General features: G+C 42.5%; 1 protein-coding gene across 2 annotated transcripts in view; it reads right to left on the reverse strand.

The window, feature by feature from the left end:
- The window catches only part of c9h19orf44 (chromosome 9 C19orf44 homolog), a 65,476-nt gene that overhangs the window by 38,196 nt on the left and 6,430 nt on the right, over positions 1–20,850 (reverse strand). For both annotated transcript variants that reach the window (XM_039812358.1, XM_039812357.1), the window contains 3 exons: positions 19,632–20,148; positions 18,906–19,272; positions 15,754–15,833 (listed from right to left, as the gene is read on the reverse strand). In XM_039812358.1, coding sequence (XP_039668292.1) covers positions 15,754–15,833; positions 18,906–19,272; positions 19,632–20,148 — 964 coding nt within the window. The remainder of the gene's footprint in view (positions 1–15,753; positions 15,834–18,905; positions 19,273–19,631; positions 20,149–20,850) is intronic.

Here is a 20,850-nt window from a genome sequence, read left to right on the forward strand (position 1 = left end):
AATGGCCAACCCGCCACGGCATGCCCTATGACGAAAAGTTGCTCACAGGCTTTTATTTTGTAAAAGTCTGTGCTGACTGCTGACGCGCTTAAAGGAACTGGAAAAGAAAATAATTGGTGGATAAACAAACATGGAGAAGGGTATAGAACTTTTGCATGGCCATTTTCATTTTAAAGTTCTTCTAGACGGCGCAGTCGACAGAACCAAAGTTATTTGTAATCACTGCAGTGTTTCCCGCAGCACTTTCCAGTTTAGGCGGCCCGCCTTAACAACACGCGCCTGCCGCCTTAATTAAGTCTTCAAAAACAATTTAAATTAAAGCTGCGAGCAGCGATGGACGGGCCCTCGCGCCTCTGCGCGCGTCGGGGTTACCAGCGGACGGCGATCCTTGCGACCGTGCATTCACGCGGCACTCAGACGCCGCAAATCATCAACAATGAAAAGGGAACTCCCCACAGAGTTCAACGATACCTCACTCAAGACTCTACGTCATACTTTTCATTAGCTGTGAAAAGGGGGCGTGGCTAAAGCTTAGGGGGAAGGTCAAACCATAACCAATGAAGAAGGAAGTCTCTGTTGCGTTCAATGATACCTCACACAAGGGTATACCTTAGATGGGTCAGCATTTATGAAAGGGGGCGTGGCTTGAACATAGGAGGCGGGCAAAACCATCACCAATGAAGAATGAAGTCTCTGCTGAGTTCTATGATAACTCACACAAGGGCATACCTTAAAAGGTTGAAACGTTATGAAAGGGGGCGTGGCTTGAACGTAGGGGGCGGGCCAAACCATCACCAATGAATAAGGCAGTCTCTGCTGAGTTCAATGACACCTCACACAAGACTCTACTTTAAACAGTTCAAATGTTATGAAAGGGGGTGTGGCCTGAGTAAGTGGGCGTGGCCATATTATAGGGGCCGGCTCAGTATTACATTTAGACCACACATTCTGAGTTTCGTGCAAATCGGATGATGTTTGTCATATAAGGCACATTTCATGTTGCCAGCGGGGGGCGCTATGACCAAAAGTCAATTTTGGCCTGTAGGTGTCCTCAGGCCTCGACCCTTGTGATTCGTGAGAAATTTCAGGCAGATACGACAACGTACACTCAAGTTACAACAATTTCTTTGTTTATCGCTAAACACTCAAAATGGCTGCCACGCCACGCCCACACCGTCTGACGAAAAGTTTTTCTTTTAATAACTTTTCATCTTTAAGGTGTTGGGATGGTACAGACCAAGTTTGAAGTCCATCGGATGAAATCTCTAGGAGGAGTTCGTTAAAGTATATCACCTTGACTTTTAGGCCTACTTCCTGTTGCCACTAGGGGGCGCTATGACTTTAAGTAAATATCAGCCTTTATTTGTCCTCAGGGTTGGACTCTTATGAATCCTGAAAAGTTTCAAGGTAATCGGACAATGTACACTCGAGTTACACGCACTTCCTGTTTTGGCGGCGAAACGCACAAAATGGCCGCCCTGCCACGGCCACACCCTATGACGAAAAGTTTTTCTTTTAACAACTTTTCATCTTTAACGTCTTAAGATGGCACAGACAGAGTTTGAAGTTGATTGGATGAAATCTCTAGGAGGAGTTCGTTAAAGGACGACATGTGGAAATGGCCAAAATCACACTAATTTCGAACTTTGAATTCAAAATGGCGGACTTCCTGTTGGGTTTAGGGTATGGCTCAAATTAAGTTAAAAAATTTTGTACATCTTGACATGTTACATATGTGTACCGAGTTTCGTGAGTCTACGTTAAACACACTGCAGGGGCTCAATTTTCTTAACTTTCTAGGGGGCGCTAGCGAGCCATTTTTGTGTGCCTATTCCCGAAACCCTTAAAATACGTAAATTTTCACCAGACTTGATGCGACCGCTAAATTTGGTGAGTTTTTGAATATGTTAAGCCCCTCAAAAAGGCAATTCATTTGATGGGAAAAGAAAGAAAGAAAGAAAGAAAGAAAGAAAGAAAGAAAGAAAGAAAGAAAGAAAGAAAGAAAGAAACTGTGCTGTCGGCGCTCGGGCCCTAACAATAATTCCTTCAGTTTCAATAGGGCCTTCGCCGCTGTCGGCGCTCGGGCCCTAAATATCCGCCGTGTTACTCGGTCCTGTTTGAGTGGCTGTACAAGTCGCATCAACACAGTCACAGGAAAACAAGGTAACGGCGAGTTGTCAAGATCCCACCAAACAACGGAAAAAGCATTTGCTGCGGGTGAGTGTAACTGACTAAGTTTACATGCAGCCAATAACCCGTTCAAAACCGGAATATTAGCAATAACCCGGTCGCGCACGGCCATTTAAACACCGGCAAAAACCCGAATATGCTCATATTCCAGTTTTTAAAAACCTGAATATGCTACCTGGGTTACCCCTTTTCTAACCCATAATTTTGGTCATGTAAACGCGTATCGGCATATCCCCATCAAAAGGAACATTGATTTGTGTTCTGCGCATGTTATTCGCAAGGAATCTTGGTCTTTTGAGTAGAGGAACTTCTTGTACGCGCCAGAAAACAGTTATAATAATAACTAGAACTGCAGGCAGTTATGACGGGGCCCAAGCCTCCGATGCCATTTGCCTCCGATGCCAGTCGTCCACGACGTCCCCGGGAGCCGCGCATGTAGCCCCCGATGACCCGCGAAGCTGTGCCAATGCGGGACCCGAAGCATTACGTAGGTGGGGAAAACGTTGGTGAATATCGAGAGGTTTGATGCACGAGGTCTGGGGTACTCTGACATTGCAAATGTATTGGTTAACAGTTCATCTCCATGCATATACAGATTACTTTTAACAATTCTCTACTATAAACAAACTTCTTAACCCCCCTGACCACAGGGGACAGCAGAGAGAAATGAGAGAGTGACTGAGAGGGTGGAGGTACCGGCAGGTGTGGTGGTTGAAAGAGCAGGGGAGGTGGTCAGGTTGTTGTAAATGGTGTCATAGGCACCGATTGATGTTTTCCTCCGTGGGTGCTCACAGGCGCATGTCGTTTAAAAAAAAAAAAAATTTGTCAAAAGTGGTTTGCATTTCAAAACCTTAGAAAATGGACAGTGGCCGCCACGAACACACGCGCCTATTAACTCGATAATAAAGCCGTAAAGTAGGCTTTCAACTCAGGACAGCGCCACTTCTCACACATACAGAGAGGATTGGAGATGAGAAGTTTAACTGACACGTAACCGCGATCAGCTTCGTGGGAAATTAAGAATCAATGCCACCGACATAACCAATCACACTATGACAGACTCTCCACTTAGCACCAACTGCAATGTTTAATTGCACGGTATCAGCGCCTATGAATGGTGTTGATTTTGGATTGAAAAAATGGGAGAAAAGAGTTACATTTGTCCACTGTGAAGGTTGTAGAATCTTTGTCAGGTGGGTTAGGAAGTTTGTTTATTGTAGAAAACCAGGGGAGCACGCAAAAGCGAAAACCAAAACCTAACGGTAGGAGATAAACATCAGTAAATATTGAGAAGTGTGAGCTGCAAGGTCTGTGCTACATTCCTATTGCAAATATTCCATTAACATTGATTAACAGGGCAAAACTCTTATACGTTGATTATAGCGCCCACTAATGGCCCATATTTGCCAAATTCGGTACTAATCCTCAGAGCGGAATGCCGAACCAGCAACGCATCTACAGTTCTATATATTTTTAGTCATCCAGTGCAAAAATAAACCATTTGAACATTATAACTCATAAAGGACAAACTATTAACATTTCTTACACACAGTGTATCAATCTTGGTTTTAACAGTATGGATTAATTTCACAAAGACCCGAAAAACTCTGGACTTCTAGGCTGGATGCAATACCTTCTGTAAGGGCAAGAAAGACAAAGAAAACAGCAGAAAGGGGCAATTGTTAGCTTTTAGCTCCAAAAGACCTTCGACTATTTAAAATTATGAAGTTATAAAGTTATTATTAAGTGTTAAGTGAAGTGCCGTTTGGCATTGCATACAACATGCTCGACCTCAGAAGGGATTAAAAGGCCCAAACTGGTATATGTTGACTATAGCGCCCCCTAATGGCCGATCTTCGCCAAATTTGGTAGAGAGCCTCAGAGTGGCATGCCGAACGAGCATCACAAGTTTTGTGTTGATTGCTTTTACTGTGGCAGAGATATTGCAATTGCAATTTTCCCATTTAAATGCATTGAGTTATTGGGTGAAACAAATAAACGTTGCTTATAGCGCCCCCTAAAGGCCGATCTTCGCCAAATTTGGTAGAGAGGATCGTCCTTGGATGTTGACCAAGGATCTCAAGTTATTTGCTGATATCATTAAATTTAACCAAGATATGATATGATATGATACGTGTGTGGTAGCTAGCTAGGAAAATTTGTTTGGTTGTCAAATTGGCATACTTTAACATAGCAAAATTCTTTCCATAACTTTTTGTCAGGTCCATCTGGAGATGCTAACAGTCGCAGATGCAGATCAGTCGCACGGCCTAGGACGAGTTCGAAAAAGTTGGTTTTTCACATTGCGTGATATTACGAAAAAACGTTTGCGCGGAAATGGGCATGGCCTATATCACGTAATTCAGCTTGATTCAAGGAACACGTGGATGTAAGAATTTCTAATGTGCGATGTGTATTGTGGGAGTTAATGACAAAAAACTATTATAGCGCCACCTAGTGGTGCACATGTGTAATTTTTGGTAGTTGTGATCCATGGCCCATTGTCCATCTACCCTGTAAATTTAAAGTTGTTCACATTAGTGTAAGTGGTGAATCTAGAGTTGGGTTACATTGGGTCCCATAGGCCACGCCCACTCCTACCCCTCAGTACTCCATTTTAGGGTTGGTCTCAGGATTGGCCCCAGATGGTACTCATCAAATTTCCTATAAATCGGATGAGCTGTTCATGAGATATAAACTTTTTGTACTTGTAGCGCCCCCTAGTGACCAATTTTCATAAAACGCATGGGGTACCTGGCATGGTCATGGCAAAGAATAATCTAAAGGTTGGGGTTGATAGCATTTATTTTGGCTGAGATATGGCAAAGTTGGTATTTTCATAGTTAGCTACACAAATTAGTTTGTGCGTTATATGCGCAATTTTTATCGTATAAACATTCTTTCCATAACTTTTAGTCAGGTCAGTCTGGGGATGCTAAGGTCCAAGTTTCGTGCAGATTGGTCGCACGGTCTAGGAGGAGTTCGAAAAAGTAGGTTTTTGATAAATCACGATTTTTCACGCATAAAAGTCTAGGCGGAAATAGGCGTGGCCTATATCACGTGATTCAGTTGGATCCAGGGAAGGCGTACATGTATGGTTTTTGAATGTCGGGTGTACGGTGTAGGAGTTATAGGGCCAAACGCGTTTTTGTCTGCTATAGCCCCACCTAGTGGTGGAAATGGGTCAATTTTTGCGACTGAGGTCCTTGCGGGGTTTTGGACCAGTCCTGAAAATGGCAACCCCCCACGATGTACGGTTTAGGGTTAGGTTAGGTTTAGGCTGCAGTCAGAGTTTTAGGCGGAGAAGAAGAAGAAGAATAATAATCCTTAGAAAAACAATAGGGTTCCACAGCCCTGCTGTGCGAACGGCGTAGCTATTGCTACCGCCGGTTCTTGCAGACTCGGGCTTGGACCCCTAAAAAATCAGTAGAAAAACAATAGGGGTCCAAGCCCGAGTCTGTAAGAACCGGCGGTAGGGTTCCACAGCCCTGCTGTGCGAACGGCGTAGCATTGCTGCCGCCGGTTCTTACAGACTCGGGCTTGGACCCCTAAAAATCCTTAGAAAAACAATAGGGTTCCACGCTCCATTGGAGCTGTGAACCGCGATGCCTTGCATTACGCGGTTCCCATGCCCCTCGGGCTTGGACCCCTAATTATATACTATAATAATATAGTTATATATATGTCAATGCAGAAAACCTGCGCGCAGTATACCGGAAGTAAACAAGAAGTAGAGGTAAACATGGCGAGACGCAGCACAGCACCACACTTTTGGAGCGAGGAGGAAACCAATTTCTTTATTAGTGTGGTGAAAACCACAGCTTGTCGTTTATTCACATTTAAAAAGGGATAAATCGCCATTTCACCGTTGCGTTGGCATATGGCAGGCAGAGAGCATTTATATATGTATCTCTGTCCTGTTCTTCACAGTGAGGCTTTCTTCTCTTGTTTCAACGAAGTGAATACATGACGAAGTGACTGGAACTATCCATCACCTCTAACGCGTGGATTCTCAACGTCCTGGCTGTTGCCCGGTCTTTGAGACACAGCTGTTGTTTTGTTTTTTTTTAATCACTACACGCGGTTCACAACACACGGTTAGTTAGCGTAGTTAACACTACACACAGTGAAATTACGTGTCCTGTTTTTATTTCACGCATACAATCTGCTTTGAGTGAGTGAATCTATGCGCCCCCCCCCCTGGTCAGATGCCAACCCTACCACCGTAACTAACATTTTCTGTGGGAAACGCTGCACTGCAAAGTTGAATATTCTTATCACTTCCAGTCTGAAATATCACCTACATGCAATACCAGCAAATCATTCAATGAAACAAACAGTGGCGCAAGGCTTCGGCAGACTACATTAGATGCAGCGTGTGGGAGAAGTATAGATAAAAAAAGGCAAGAGAAGCTAACAAATGCCATAGAAAAGTGGATAGCTACAGACAGACAGACTGCAGGCCGATTAGTGTTGTGGAGGTCATCATTCTGAGAACCGCAACAAATGATGGCTGGTATGCGATTCCCTCAAGATGCACCATCACAAGAAGAATACACGAGTTATATGAAAAGGAGAGGACCGCAAAAGCGACACCTTTACAACGTGTTACTCTCACTGGGGACTACTGGACATCACTGGATAACCATAATTACCTCAGAGTTACAGATGAACAGTGGGCGCTGCATTCACATGCTCTGACTGTATTGAAAATAGAGGAGAGACATTATGCTGAAACGTTTGTGCTTCACCTCACTCTAACAGGGACATTTGGTACTGAACATAGACTGGTTATGCTATTCCCTGATAAAAGAAAAAAAAAATTCTGCTGTTATCTCAGAAATTGCCTGTTTTAATGTTATGATTGTGGCTCAGGATTTTGTGGGCAGTTTTATTTTATATATAACAAACAGGATTGCACAAACATTAATGCCCTGGCAGTGGCAATAAGCTTTAATTTTGTATTTGCATTACATGGTTTAAGTTGAGATTTACACTAAATATTTTATTTAACTGCTACCGTATGAACAAAATGCTGATGTGAAGTATTTGCAGAACAAATCTTATGGCACTTTCGTTCATATGGCAGAACATTTAAAATAAAATTGCGCTATACACTACTTTTGAATTCATGATTGGATTTTGCATATAACAATGCAATTAATCAGGGAAATAATGCGATTAATCGCGATTAAAACTTAATCGTTGCCCAGCCCTAAAAAAGATATATCACTACAATTACCCCTACTATGAATAATATAAATAATGCTACGATTTAATTTCTCTCAATGTAAATGCATACATACACATGTGGAGAGAGTGTGTGTGTTTACTTTGTGCACACACATACACATGCTCTCTCTGTACAACACAGATTCGCAAAACCAGATGTGCATAATGGTGGAAGACTTAATGGACGTGACACCAGCTTTGTCTGCTTAGTGAAGTTACGTTAGGAAGGAAAATAGCTGACGTTAGCTATGTTATCTGCCTCGGTAGCAGCCTTAAGTAATTATTTCACTATCGTTAGACATGCTACGTTAACTCTCATAGCTGATTGCAAATGTTCATTAAAAGACAGCATTACGTTACCTTGAATTTGTTTGAGGCGTCTGCAAACCCGGCGCCAGACACAAATTCATGGACGGGCATGCCATTATTTGGGGGGGAGGGGCACAAATTAAATAAATCTCATTATGTAACATTATCTTAATTATCTTCCAAATGAGCATTGAATGAATTCAAACAGGTCTACACGTTTAACAGATTGTATTTGGTATTGAAACAGGTAAGTCATGGTCAACTACTAGTCTACCATTGCGCAGAACCGGCTTATACAGAAAATAAAAAGAGGAGCATTAGGCCTCTTGAACCGCAAAGCATCAACTTAGAAACCGCTTAAATCGTGTGGTATAACATTAAGCTCAATTAACTCCCAATGTAGAATCCATTACGTTGCAAATGTTCTGTATTTACCAACGTAGCAATTTCTGCACCTGTCTGAACATGTCTTTCCTTATCTCTCCACATAACTTCACAGAGCGGGGGCCTGTTGCACAAAACCAAGATAAGGGATTAAGCTGGGATATTCAGGTTATCCTGGATGAATTTTGCTTTGACTTGGTTGCACAAAAGTAGGTTGAATTAAACCCAGCCAAGTAACCATGGCGATGTATTCTTTGCAGCTAACCTGGTCCAGAGCATGCTAACAGGCAGGCTAAGATTAATCCTGGAGTCTGATGTGTTAAATCAGCTGCCGCCCTGATCCGAAATAAACGTGTTTAACAGTTATTCCGTTGTCTTCTGAATGTGTTCTGCTTCATTTTATTAACATGCATTACTTGTCACTATTGCTGTCACGAGTTTGATTTAAATCCTACTACTGCAGTTGTTGAGATGGTAATGGTAAAAAGTGGGACGATACGGAAGAAATGGGCTTTTCCTCCGCTGCTGTCCCCGTGAAATGTGCCCCCGCCCGTGCAACACGGGGAGGCGGGGGGAGGCAGGGGGATCCTCCCACACCGTGCAGCGGACTCTAAAAGGGGACTTTTAGCATCAATAACGAGGACAATGGCACCTGATCAAATGTCCTTTTTTTACCAAAAGGGAGTGAGAATGTGTTGGAATGCCACAGAGCTTCTTAATCATTTTATTTTGGGGCTGTCACTTGTCATCTTGGGAGTGAGAAAAAAAAACATGAATAATAACAGGCTACATTGTTTTACAGATATGCTTACAGTGTGTATTGAAGTCACTTCTTTTTCTAGTTTTTGTCCAGTCATGCTTGTTCTGTATGGACATTAACTGTAGAAAGATATTTAGAATTAGACATAGCTTATGGAGATTTGTGCATATGGTTGTAAAACATATTCTCGCATTATGAATAAGCTTCGAAATTAAGCCTAGTCCAAATTTCCCAGGAACAAGAATTTTTAATTTTTTATTTATATAGTGCTTTACAGGCTACTCAAAGACACTTTACACTAAAACCAGCACATTTAGCGCATAAAAACAAGCATATTAAAGCAATTAAAACGTGGAGCGGCTAAGTAGATTTTTTTTAAATCCATACGTACTCAGTCGGTCCGCTATTGTCTGTCGGGCTTTTTTTTCCCGTTTGATAACAGCCGTATTTCCCTTTTTGCATATTATGGGCCCTATCTTGCACTCGGCGCAATTGCCTTTGTACACCGACGCATGTATCATTCCTATTTTGCACCCGACGCACACTGGACTTTTCACTCAACAGACGCACGTCGGTAAATTAGGGAATGTATTTGCGCGCTCCTGGAACGGTTCGCGAAAAAGGGGGGAGGGCGTGGGTTCCGTATAAGCGTTACTTTGTGCTATTCTGCAGTTTCAGAAAACAATTCCGCCATTGACGAGGAAAACCTGGTCTAAAGTCAGTGGCGCTAGTCTAAAGTCAGTAGCGCGTTATTCAGATGCTATTTTAGGGGCGCATGCTTGGCCATAATGTAGTGTGTGCACAACGCGCATACACTTCTCTCATCTAAATGGATGCAGCAGTTCCCATTTTTGCAAACCATACATAATTACAAAGGAAAATATTACTGAAAATGCGCTTCAGGTGTTTGGATAGGTCAGGAGGCTACAGTACAGTCCTCAAAAAGTCGCAGCATTCTTTGTGGCTTGTTGTGTTTTACACATTTCCATGAATCATGGATGTGTTGATGACATAAATGAGGAAATACTAGAGGACTTAAGGAGACGTGATGTTGAACTACGGCGGGATCTGGTCCGGGAGTAATGCGCGATGCGCTCCTGATGGAGCGGGTGGACGGAGATGGAGTGGGGGAAAGAGGAAGGGGCACAGCAGGAGCAGGTGGTGCGTTTGGAGGCCCACGCTCCATGGCTGCAGCAATCCTCTCCAGACTTGAGGAGATGCGCCCGAGAGGCCGCAGCAACATCGCCACCCGGACAAGACGGGCATTTATTACTTTGCCGCATCTCGCATCAGCAGCTCCCGCTGGCGTGCGCCAGGCAAATCCGCCCATCATAATAGCAATCCGCCATGGAACAAGCGCCTTGCTCTTAAAGGGAATGTGAGATGACGGCTGTCGTTGGTTTATTGCGGTTACGCCCAAACCACACCTAGCTACTTCAGACCAACCCATTTTAGATTTGCGTCGGGCGCAAGAGTCATTTATCCCGCCGGTAAAATAGCAACAGTGCCCGAGATCCGCCCACAAAGCTACTTGCGTTTTGCGTTTCATACTTGCGTTTCAGATCGTTAAAATAGGGCCCTATATGTTTCACCTCCTCGTAAATTTCCATTAGAAGCTGCTGCTCAACGGGTGAAACATATGCTGCACACGTCTTTTCCATTTCTGCATCAGTAAATCTGTGATCGATACCGTGGTCTATTTAAGAAAGCCGTGAACGTGCACTTATCCCAGCTATGTACACCTGGCTTGACATAGCTTCACCTACTTATCCTGGCTCGGCAAACGTGCAACAGATTAAGCCGCGATGAGTGGATCACACTAAGTCAAGCTGCGCTTTTTCAGTTATCCTGGATTTCTTTATTCTACTTTTGTGCAACAGGCCACTCTGTTTTAGATCAGGGAGGCCGTTCCTCCCAATCACGCCTCTCCATGTGTCTCCATCATTGCCCAAGTGTGTGTTGAAGTCCCCCAGCAAAACTATGGAGTCCCCCACTGGAGCCCCATACAGGACTCCACTCAAGGTCTCCAAGAAGGCCGAATACTAGGGAGGCGACCCTCTCGTCCACCGGGGTAAACTCCAACATAGCGGCGCTCAGCCGGGGGCTTGTGAGTATCCCCACACCCGCCCGGCGCCTCACACCCTGAGCAACTCCGGAGAAGAAAAGAGTCCAACCCCTATCCAGGAGTATGGTTCCAGAACCGAGACTGTGTGTAGAGGTAAGCCCCACCAGATCTAACCGGTAGCGCTCCACCTCCCGCACAAGCTCCGGCTCCTTCCCCCACAGAGAGGTGACATTCCACGTCCCCAGAGCCAGCGTCTGCTGCCCGGTTCTGGTCCGTCGAGGCCCCTGACCTTCACTGCCACCCGTGTGGCAGCACACCCGACCCCAGCGGTTCCTCCCAAAGGTGGTGGGCCCATGGGATGGAGAGGGAGTTGCCACGTTGCTTCTTCGGGCTGTGCCCGACCGGGCTCCGTGGCAAACCCGGCCACCAGGCACTCGCTGACGAGCCCGCCATCTGGGCCTGGCTCCAGACGGGGGCCCCGGGCTTCCTCCGGGCAGGGTAACTTCACCTCTTCCTCGTTGGCTCATAGGGTTTTATATATTTCATTTCAACTAATTTGACTGTACCTAGGTTATTGACACCCTTTTTGACATCCTTAACATTCGCAACCCCTGCGCCAATGGTACAAAGGTCGCCATCTGGTCAGAAAAATGGCCTATCATCAGCCAGGTCCTGAGAGACACAAGAGCCTACCTGCTGTCTCTGAAAACCTCTGCAGGTCAACCACTTCATCAATCCCAAAGGTAACTAATTATGAATAGGCTATCAGATGCAATTTGATTCCATGATCTAAACTTAAGCAGATGTATGTGTGTATTTGAAGTAGAAATGACTGTAGTGGGCTTCATTGTAAACATTGACACAATGCTCTTGATGGTCCCTGAACTGCTTCAACAGCAAAAGTATATCTTAACATACAAGTCTTGAGCTTTTCTTCAACGCCATACGTAGGGCAGGTTTGTAAAGATAAATAATATTCCAAAAATGTGTTCAAATAAGATAATGCGATGTGCAAAATGATGAAAAAAAACAATAATTAGTATTCCCAGGAGGCTGGAACAACAACCCAAATGCAAACCAGTTCCAGAGCACTTTTAAAAGCCCCTGGTTTGCTGCGGTTTTGACCCACGTCAGACTGGAAATGCCCTACCACTGGAGACTATGGAATCGCTTAGCGTAGCAGCTGTCAGTGACCGTGACACCTTCCAGCCAGAAAGCAACTTTGTCAACGTCGAGCACTCCAACCTACCCACTGAGTTTTCAGATGTAATCCAGTGCTGTGCAACATACATCGCTGACTGGGTTGTGAGAAAGATGACCCCTCTTCTGTCTTGTAACACCTGCTGAGAGGCCTTAACGACAGCAGAGTCCTCACTGTATGATTAATATGCATATTGCGTCATACGTAAAAAGAATAGAGGAGGGCTGTGATCCCATCCTCCGGATGTGTCACAGTCATCACCGCAACAGAGAAAGCCACCAGGAGGATGATGAATGAACTCTGTGAAAAAGATGTGCCACCCATCAAGGGTTCTCCTTGCTGTTAAAGGAGCACGCCGACTTATTGGGACTTTAGCTTATTCACTGTATCCACCAGAGTTAGATAAGTCCATACATACCCTTCTCATCTCCATGCGTGTCGTAACTCTGACGCACCCACTGCTAGTTTAGCACAGATCCTAGAGGTAACTGGCTCCATCTAGCCTACTGCTCCCAATAAGTGACAAAATGACGCCAACATTTTCTTATTTACATGTTGTGATTTGTATATTCCAGTGTGTACAAATAACAAGGTCACATGAGACACAGCCATCTTCTAACCGTATACATACTGGGAACTACTGTATATTCTCAGAAGGCGAAGCACTGCTACTTGGGCAGAGTTATTAGCGCAACATCTGAAAAGCACCATTGTTACTCTCTGCTCCTCACCACGGGGCTTCTCAATAAACCTGTTTGAGTCGTGACTCACTCAGATCTTTCACCCGTGTCTTTAAATTAACTCATGAGTCGCGAGTCTCTAGTATCATTAACTCGGATCAGTTGAGTCCTACTACAATTTAGAGATGTTCCGGTATCGGCTCGGATACTGCCTAAAACGCTGGTATCGGTAAGTACTGGAGTTTATGCACCCATCCGATACCACGTAATAAAGCCCTAAAGAAAACATACGTTAAAGTAGTTTATGTTCTTTTTCCGTTATAACCGACTGTCAAACTGGATAATAAAAGAAAGTTCTACGGCATTCATTGTTTGTATTTGTCCATGTTTCACAAAGAGTTTAACCTGAGCCAGACAGACAACAAAGATAGAAATAATATCACATCCATACAGGGATAGTAGTATACAATTGTTAAAACATAATAAAATATATGACACACTGGTATCAGATCGGTACTCGGTATCGGCCGATATGCAAGCTCAGGCATCGGGAAGCAAAAAATGGTATCGGGCAGCAAAAAATGGTATCGGGCCATCTCTACTACAATTCAATCTAAAATGATAACAACGCCACACACAAACCTCTTGCAACATTTGCTACTACTAGTCCTAGCCATCTTAGCTGCCAAAAGCTTTATAACTTACAATTTCGTAGACAACAACAACTCCACAAGTAAACTAAAGCGACTGAGTGAGCAGAGACAGTCCCAGACAGGTTATAGGAACTTCCCGACCCACAGACTCAGAGCTGGAAACACTGCATCTATTGAATCTATTTAGGATTTCTACATTAAAAAAACATTGTTTAATGTATATTAACCATTCAGAATACCAGAGACAGTTTTTATATATTAAGTAGTGATGCACCGAAATGAAAATTCTTGGCCAAAATTGAAAACCGAAAAAAGAGGAAACCAAGACCGAAAACCGAAACACCGAAAGAAGTTAAGCCAATTATTAGTACTATTGCATTTATGGCTGTGACTGTGTACTAACTTTACTAAAATCAAGGCATTGCAATTGTTTAAATTAATATTAAAGTTTAATTAAAAAAATATCTAGCAGAAATATGGCTACAATCTGATAGTCACATACAGTAGACAGTAGCCTAAGAACAGAATAGCTTACCTATTGTTATTATTATTATTATTTGAGGCACTTTCTTGCAGGATTTCACTGAACATATCAGACAACGAGGGTGCATGCCCCTCATCTGGTGCAGAGAGACGAGTCTTTTTTTCTGCGCTCTGATCTCCTCCTGCGCTGGGCGCTGCGCTGGGCGCTGCTCCGTGCGCGCTCCGTCTCCACGCGGGTTCTGAGCATCCATCGTGGCCTGGATCATTTCTCGTGCGCCCTGCTTTATTTCCGCATCCAAGTAATGGACTTTATAACGCGGATCAAGTACAGTCGCGATGAAGTGCAGAGGATCCGAATAGATCTCACTGAAACGTGTGCTGACGGACTCCAAGAGCGTACTTTTCATTGTTTTCACTCCGTGGTCCGTCTCAACCTCTTTGCTTAGGAGACGCTTTGCATGTGGATCGGGTACTGACACACGTGCAGGTCGCGGTTTCTGTTTGCGTCATCACAACATTTTCGGCCGTATTGTTTCGGTGATAAAAGTATTTCGGCCGAAAATTTTCGGTGGCCGAATATTCGGTGCATCCCAAATATTAAGTTCAGGCAAAATTGAAAAAATAAAAGTATTACCTGCAATATAAATGCAAAATTATGAGATTTCTCTTTATGATTGAATGAATGACTTGATCTCTTGGAGCTATAACAATCAAACTTCCACCCAAATCTCTATTTTTTGTTGTACACAGGCACAGTTGTCTTACGGTCATTACTTTGAATTAAAGGTCCCATGACATGGTGCTCTTTGGATGCTTTTATATAGACCTTAGTGGTCCCCTAATACTGTATCTGAAGTCTCTTTCCCGAAAATCAGCCTTGGTGCAGAATTACAGCCACTAGAGCCAGTCCCACAATGAGCTTTCCTTAGTATGTGCCATTTCTTTGTCTGTAGCTATTGTGGAGGAGAGGTGTGGGGGGGGGGGGTGGCCTTGACCAACTGCCACTTTGCTCGTTTGAAAGCCATGATGTCTCTCTCTCATGGATGGGCTAAATTCTCTGGGCGGGCAAAGCAAAGAAAGGGGAGGTAACCTTGCTCCTTATGACTTCATAATCCAGATCGGCCCATCTGAGCTTTCATTTTTTCAAAGGCAGAGCAGGATACCCAGGGCTCGGTTTACACCTATCAGCATTTCAAGCCACTGGGGGACCATAGGCAGGCTGGGGGAACGCATATTAATGTTAAAAAACCTCATAAAGTGAATTTTTCATGCCATGGGACCTTTAAATCCACTATCAAAGTATTGGTAGAAAAATATAAGGAATATAAAGACAACATGAGCCTTTTCCCCATTGGTTCCAATTGAAGCAATTCTAAAACTTAACCCAGGTAAGATGGTCGCCAAGTGCTTCCATTCTGGAATGGCAAGTCAGAATTAGATGTCATATTTATTGTTCTATATCTATGTGTGGGAAGGCGTGAGCACCCGTTCATCACTGCTTGCAGCTTTAATTCAATGTTGTGTTTACAGCTTGTTTCTACTGCCTTTAAGTGGCCAAAATAGGCAATGCAGGTTTAAATTAATCAGGTTCCGATTGTTCGAGTTACTTGCCCTAGTGTGTAAATCATTTCATAATGGATAGAATGGCCAAAATTACATTAAATTTTCCTTTAGGGTGTATTAGCTTAAATGTACATAATTACAATATAGTACACATCCATATAGCATTACATATTACACACAACTAATTTGTAAATTTATTTTTCCATACTTAATTAACTTCTGTCATTACCCACCTCCTTTCCTGGTGTTTCCTCAGTAAATTCAAGGGTAGCAGGGACAAGGTCATCTAATGTCACCACATTTATTTCGAAGTCTGCAATAACACAAAATCATAACAGAGTTTATAAATGATAGTGTTTATCAACACATTATTAAGTGTGCTATGCAAAATGGCTCATATGAGTCAGAAATATATATTATATTACTGTGTAGCCCTGGTGTAAATCTGAGGCATTTAAACCGGTTACTTTATGTACAAACTATGTTTAAGAAACAAAAATGTTATTAATGCAATTGAACTGAAAGTATTTTAGTTTAAAAGAGAAATAAAAATGTGTTAACTAAGAGCTTAAACACTTTAGTTCTGAATTAAACATTACTTAGTATTTAAGACGTTAAAAATTAGAAGTTAATGTTCTAAATGGTTTCAAAGCTTAACAGTGGTGTAAACTGAATAATATTTACACGTATTGTGTCTTTATTTTGAAGTATTTTATCGATTAGTCAGTTTTGTTGTCAGTCAACGTAGTGTGTGGTGAATGGTTGAAAGTGAGGAAGTGAATGTATGAGGGAGGGGTTTTGTTTTTGTTTTTTAGGAAGAACAAGAGGAGAACGAAGCGGGCACGAGGGGAAGTAGCTTACGGAGAGAGAACAGCAAATTGTGAGAAGTAAAAGAAAAGACAGACATTGAGAGACACGAGAGTGGCGAGGACAGAGAAGTGGACACTACGGCACTACACTTGTTTGGCAGCCGTTTGTGAAGCAAACTTTGTGCGAGTGTTCATGGCTAACGCTGGAGCTAACGGCGGGGAGTGCTGATTCAGAGGACGACTGCGTGTTTCTGCTGAGGAGGACTCTGCTGCCGCTGGTGGATGTTTTTTTCATTTTCGTTTTTTAACTGTGTTTCCTGGACTGGCCGCTGACTGTAAGTTGGATTTCTGTGTGCTTGTTTCACTGAAGATAATGTTCTGACGGACACTACGCAAGCGAGCTACTATCATTAGTTAGTAGGTTTGAGTAAGTTAGCCAGACCTTGACACTGCTGTAAGGGTGTGATTTGTGTTATATATATTTTTGTGTTTATTATTTAATATAACTGTTGACTATTATTTGTACTTTTAAGTTGTCGTCTAGTAATATATAATATATATATTTTTTTGTTTTGTTAAACAGGTGTCTAGGGTCAGTTATTTTAATATAGTACAAGAGGCTGTATGGGTAACAGTAGTGTGGTGTATATACTAACCCAAAATAGTTAAACCTTCATGGTATCTACCTTAAGGAAACAAACCCAAACACCTCATCATTCCAGTCTGAAGTCAATTATTGCAGCTTAGGCATTCTATGGGGGTTGGGGTGTTACACTGTATTAAAATCTCATGACACGGTTTTATGTTCAAAAGTGGTGCATATTAGAGCGCATTATAATACCTGTATAATTTCCCCCATAAGGGATACCTGTACATGAAGAAAGATTGTCATAAATTTGTGATGCCCTGCACAGAAACTAATTTGTCCCTTTGTCTGTTAATTCTGACTCTACAGAGAGATGATTCACGTACCTTGTTGTCCATCTAGGATGCATTATGACCTGAACACTAAGTTAACAGACTCCTTTATGCTGTTTGGCCTCACATCTGGAGAACCAGTTGTCAATCACATAATCATAACAATTTAGGGTCCCACACTTAGGTGGTCTCTGATGTCGGGTAGGCCACCTCCAAAGGTCACAGGTGAAGATTACATATATTGTTGTTCAACTCTCCTTCGCATGAAACATAACAATTACACCTGGAGAATATTAGTTCTCATGGCCTCCGATCCTGTCATGGTGTCGTACCCAGATGTTTCCCATGACTATCACCACACGGGTCCCTCACATCAACAGTCAGTCATCAGTTGGCATGTGAGGTTCACACACATAATACCCCTATGTAATATATTGTATATAGGGCTGAAACGATCAAATAACTCGAATAATTTGATTACAAAATTCATCGATGCAAAATGACTTGCCTCGAAGCTTCGTTAAATCAATGTTACCAACGTTGTATCGCTGACGGACGGTGTCTGCTGCTGGCGACACATGCTAGAGCATAAATAGTGAGGGGCTAAGAGAAGAGACAGGCTGGAGAAAACGACAGAAAGTGTCCAAAGTTTGGAATCAGTTCAAACGTAATTAAAACTAAAACTCTGTACCGTGTGTCTACTGCAAAATCGAGCTAGCTTACCACAATAATAGCACGATGTCAGTGCTTCAGCATCTCAACAGAAAACATTGAGTCTAACTTTCCTCCGTTCCATGAAGCGGACTGACTAAAGTAAATCACAGAGTCGTATGGACGATGAAACTACACCAAACACAACAACTACCAAAAACAAAGACAAGAAAATACGTAGTGGTGACCACGATCTGATCTAAAGAGCTGGCGTGTTGACTCTCTCTTTCTCTCTCTCTCTGCAGAGAAACCGCTGATCAACGATCTAATAGCATAAGTGTAACAGAGCTGTGTGACATTATAATCAAATATATAAATGAAAATAGGTTGAGTATAACTAATATTTACATATAGGCCTATATACAGATCAGTGTCAGGTTGAAACTTGTAGTTCTGAAAGTTAAGTTGCACAACTTAATGTAATGTTTATGTATGCCTTAGTTTGAAGTTGATATCATTTGAAAAACAAAATTCTTTAAAAACAATGTAATATGGCACTTAATATGTTTAGTTTTTTGAGAGATGATATTGTTAGCAATGTAGGCAATACAAATGTTGCTTTTTCTGAAATTTAACCAAACTATTGTTAATTATTGCTCTTCAATAAAACAAAAGTATTTCTTATCCGATTACTAGATTAATCGATAGCTGCAGCCCTAATAAATACCTCAGTTTTTTTGAGAAGTAAAAGCCAAATTCTTGATCATTTTACAGCCACGTCATTTTCATTATGCATTATTTGTTTTGGTTGTTTAAAAACACAAAAAAAATTAATCGATCGATAAAGTGCTAGATTAATCGATTACAAAAATAATTGATAGCTGCAGCCCTAATTGTATAGGATATATTTGAAAGCATGCATACTTAATATTCAACCTATCAGTAACTACAACACTAACAGCTATCTTTCCTGATGTATTTAATTTCCCCCGATGAACTCATCTCACCTTCAGAGGTAACTGCACTCATTTCATTGTGGGGATCTTCAGAGCCAGGCCCAACAAAGAAAAGCTCCGACAGAGAAAGCACCTCAACACAGCCGGACATGGACGATAGAGAACGCTGTGGACTCCCCACCCTGTGAGTGGAGTTCAGTCTCAACGAAGGAGATGGGGAGACACAGGGAGGAGAGGGGGATAGGGAGAGCACAGAAGGGCTGAAGTGAGCCTGAGCCTGACCGATGAATCGGAAAGGAGAACTGTGGCGAGAAGGAGAGGCAGGAGAGCGGGGGGGTGCCGTGTTAGGGGATGATGAGGGAGGGATAGTAGCGGGAAGAGGCGAGGAGTAGACCTTCTGGCTGCTTTTGCTCAATAGCTGTAAGAGAGAAAAGCATTGTATTGTTTTAAACTGCGTGTCTGTCAACCACAGTGTTTCTGTAGATTTGTGTGAAATGTTTGCTTCCATCTGTGAACCATGCCAAAGACAAATATTCTTTGCTTTGTTATAGACAGAAATAGTTTAAAATTGGCTAAAACAATTTTTCAGAGAAACTGTCCTAGAACATGTAGAGCTGACAACCACTGACATATGAACTGAAACCTAACGTATGCTGAAAATGTATAGCATGACTGTCTAAGACATGTTTTAACTCTGTCATAATGCTGTAAAAAAAAAAATGTTAAAACAAGTTAAAAACAAGCCAAAACAGCTCATGATTCAAAGTTGAAAGGTACCTTGTCTGCTCTCTTTATGAAAGAAGGTCTCTCTGGAATTAAGAAATTGTTGTCTATTGAATCCAACGAGTCTCCAAGCAGTTTCTTCATGTCCTCTTCATCACTTTCCAGACTCACACCACTCACTGCTCTTATCGACTTTGTCTCCAAACCTCCCGAAGGAACTAGGGCATCAGCAGCTCCGGACCTGGACCGGATACCAAAATCTGCTTCTTTTGGAAGCCTAGCAGCAGTAGTATTACTATTATTAACAGCTACAGCCGTCACGTTTTTAAGGAAACGTTTCCCCTTCAGACTTGTGTTACTGCTGGACTGTGCTGAGAGTTGCACAGGGGCCTCCAGGGAGTGGGTGACTGGTGGTGGTGAGATTCCCACATCTGAGGTAAGATTCTCAGCAGGTTTTTGCCCCTGTCTGGCATGTTCCTGAACCTGCTTGCCGCTGTGGATATGGCTCTCAATTTGAGCCCGTCTACTTAAAGCAGCAGTCTGGGATCCTTGCTGGGAAGATGACACATTTCTGACCAGAGGGGGTGAGAGGGATGAATGAAGAGAATAATACAATAATTGAGTTTCAGCAGCAGAGGTGAATATTGGAGCTGGAAATATTTTGAGAAGAATCAGTGGATCAGGTGGTTAAAAAAACTATTCATTTTTTGCCAATCTAGTGCTTAATATGTGACGACTCCTCCGCTAGGCATGGGCCGGTATGAGATTCTGACGGTATGATAACCTATAGCAAAAACATCACGGTTTTCACTGTATTACGGTATTGCAATTACAGCTATAAATTTATTATTTTTTAAATATCTGGGTAAAAAACAACAACTTTTTTTTCCCATTGAACAAAATGTATTTTATTTTTAAAACACACTGGCAAGGAGAGGGGTTTCTAAACTGAACTTTCTGTCCTTGAAGACTCATAAAAAACAGCTCATACCTTAGGAACGGTATGACAGAAAATGTTTGTGGTTTTGAAACACTAACTTCTTCAAACCACGGTATACCTTGAAACCGGTAACCGGCCCATGCCTACCCTCCGCTACACTAGGTTACCCTAGGTGCTTTCTGAAGAAACCTTTGTTAATTATGTGGCTAAAATCATTCTTAGACCCAGGATTAAAACATTTATTCAAGACTGTTTTCCAGAACTTTAACATTCATTTATTTGGCAGGGGGTTCAAATGACCATCTGTTAAATGCTGCAAGTGTTGCCTGCGAA

This window comes from Perca fluviatilis, chromosome 9 (assembly GCF_010015445.1).
Source record: "Perca fluviatilis chromosome 9, GENO_Pfluv_1.0, whole genome shotgun sequence".
In the NCBI taxonomy this organism is placed as follows: Eukaryota; Metazoa; Chordata; class Actinopteri; order Perciformes; family Percidae; genus Perca; species Perca fluviatilis.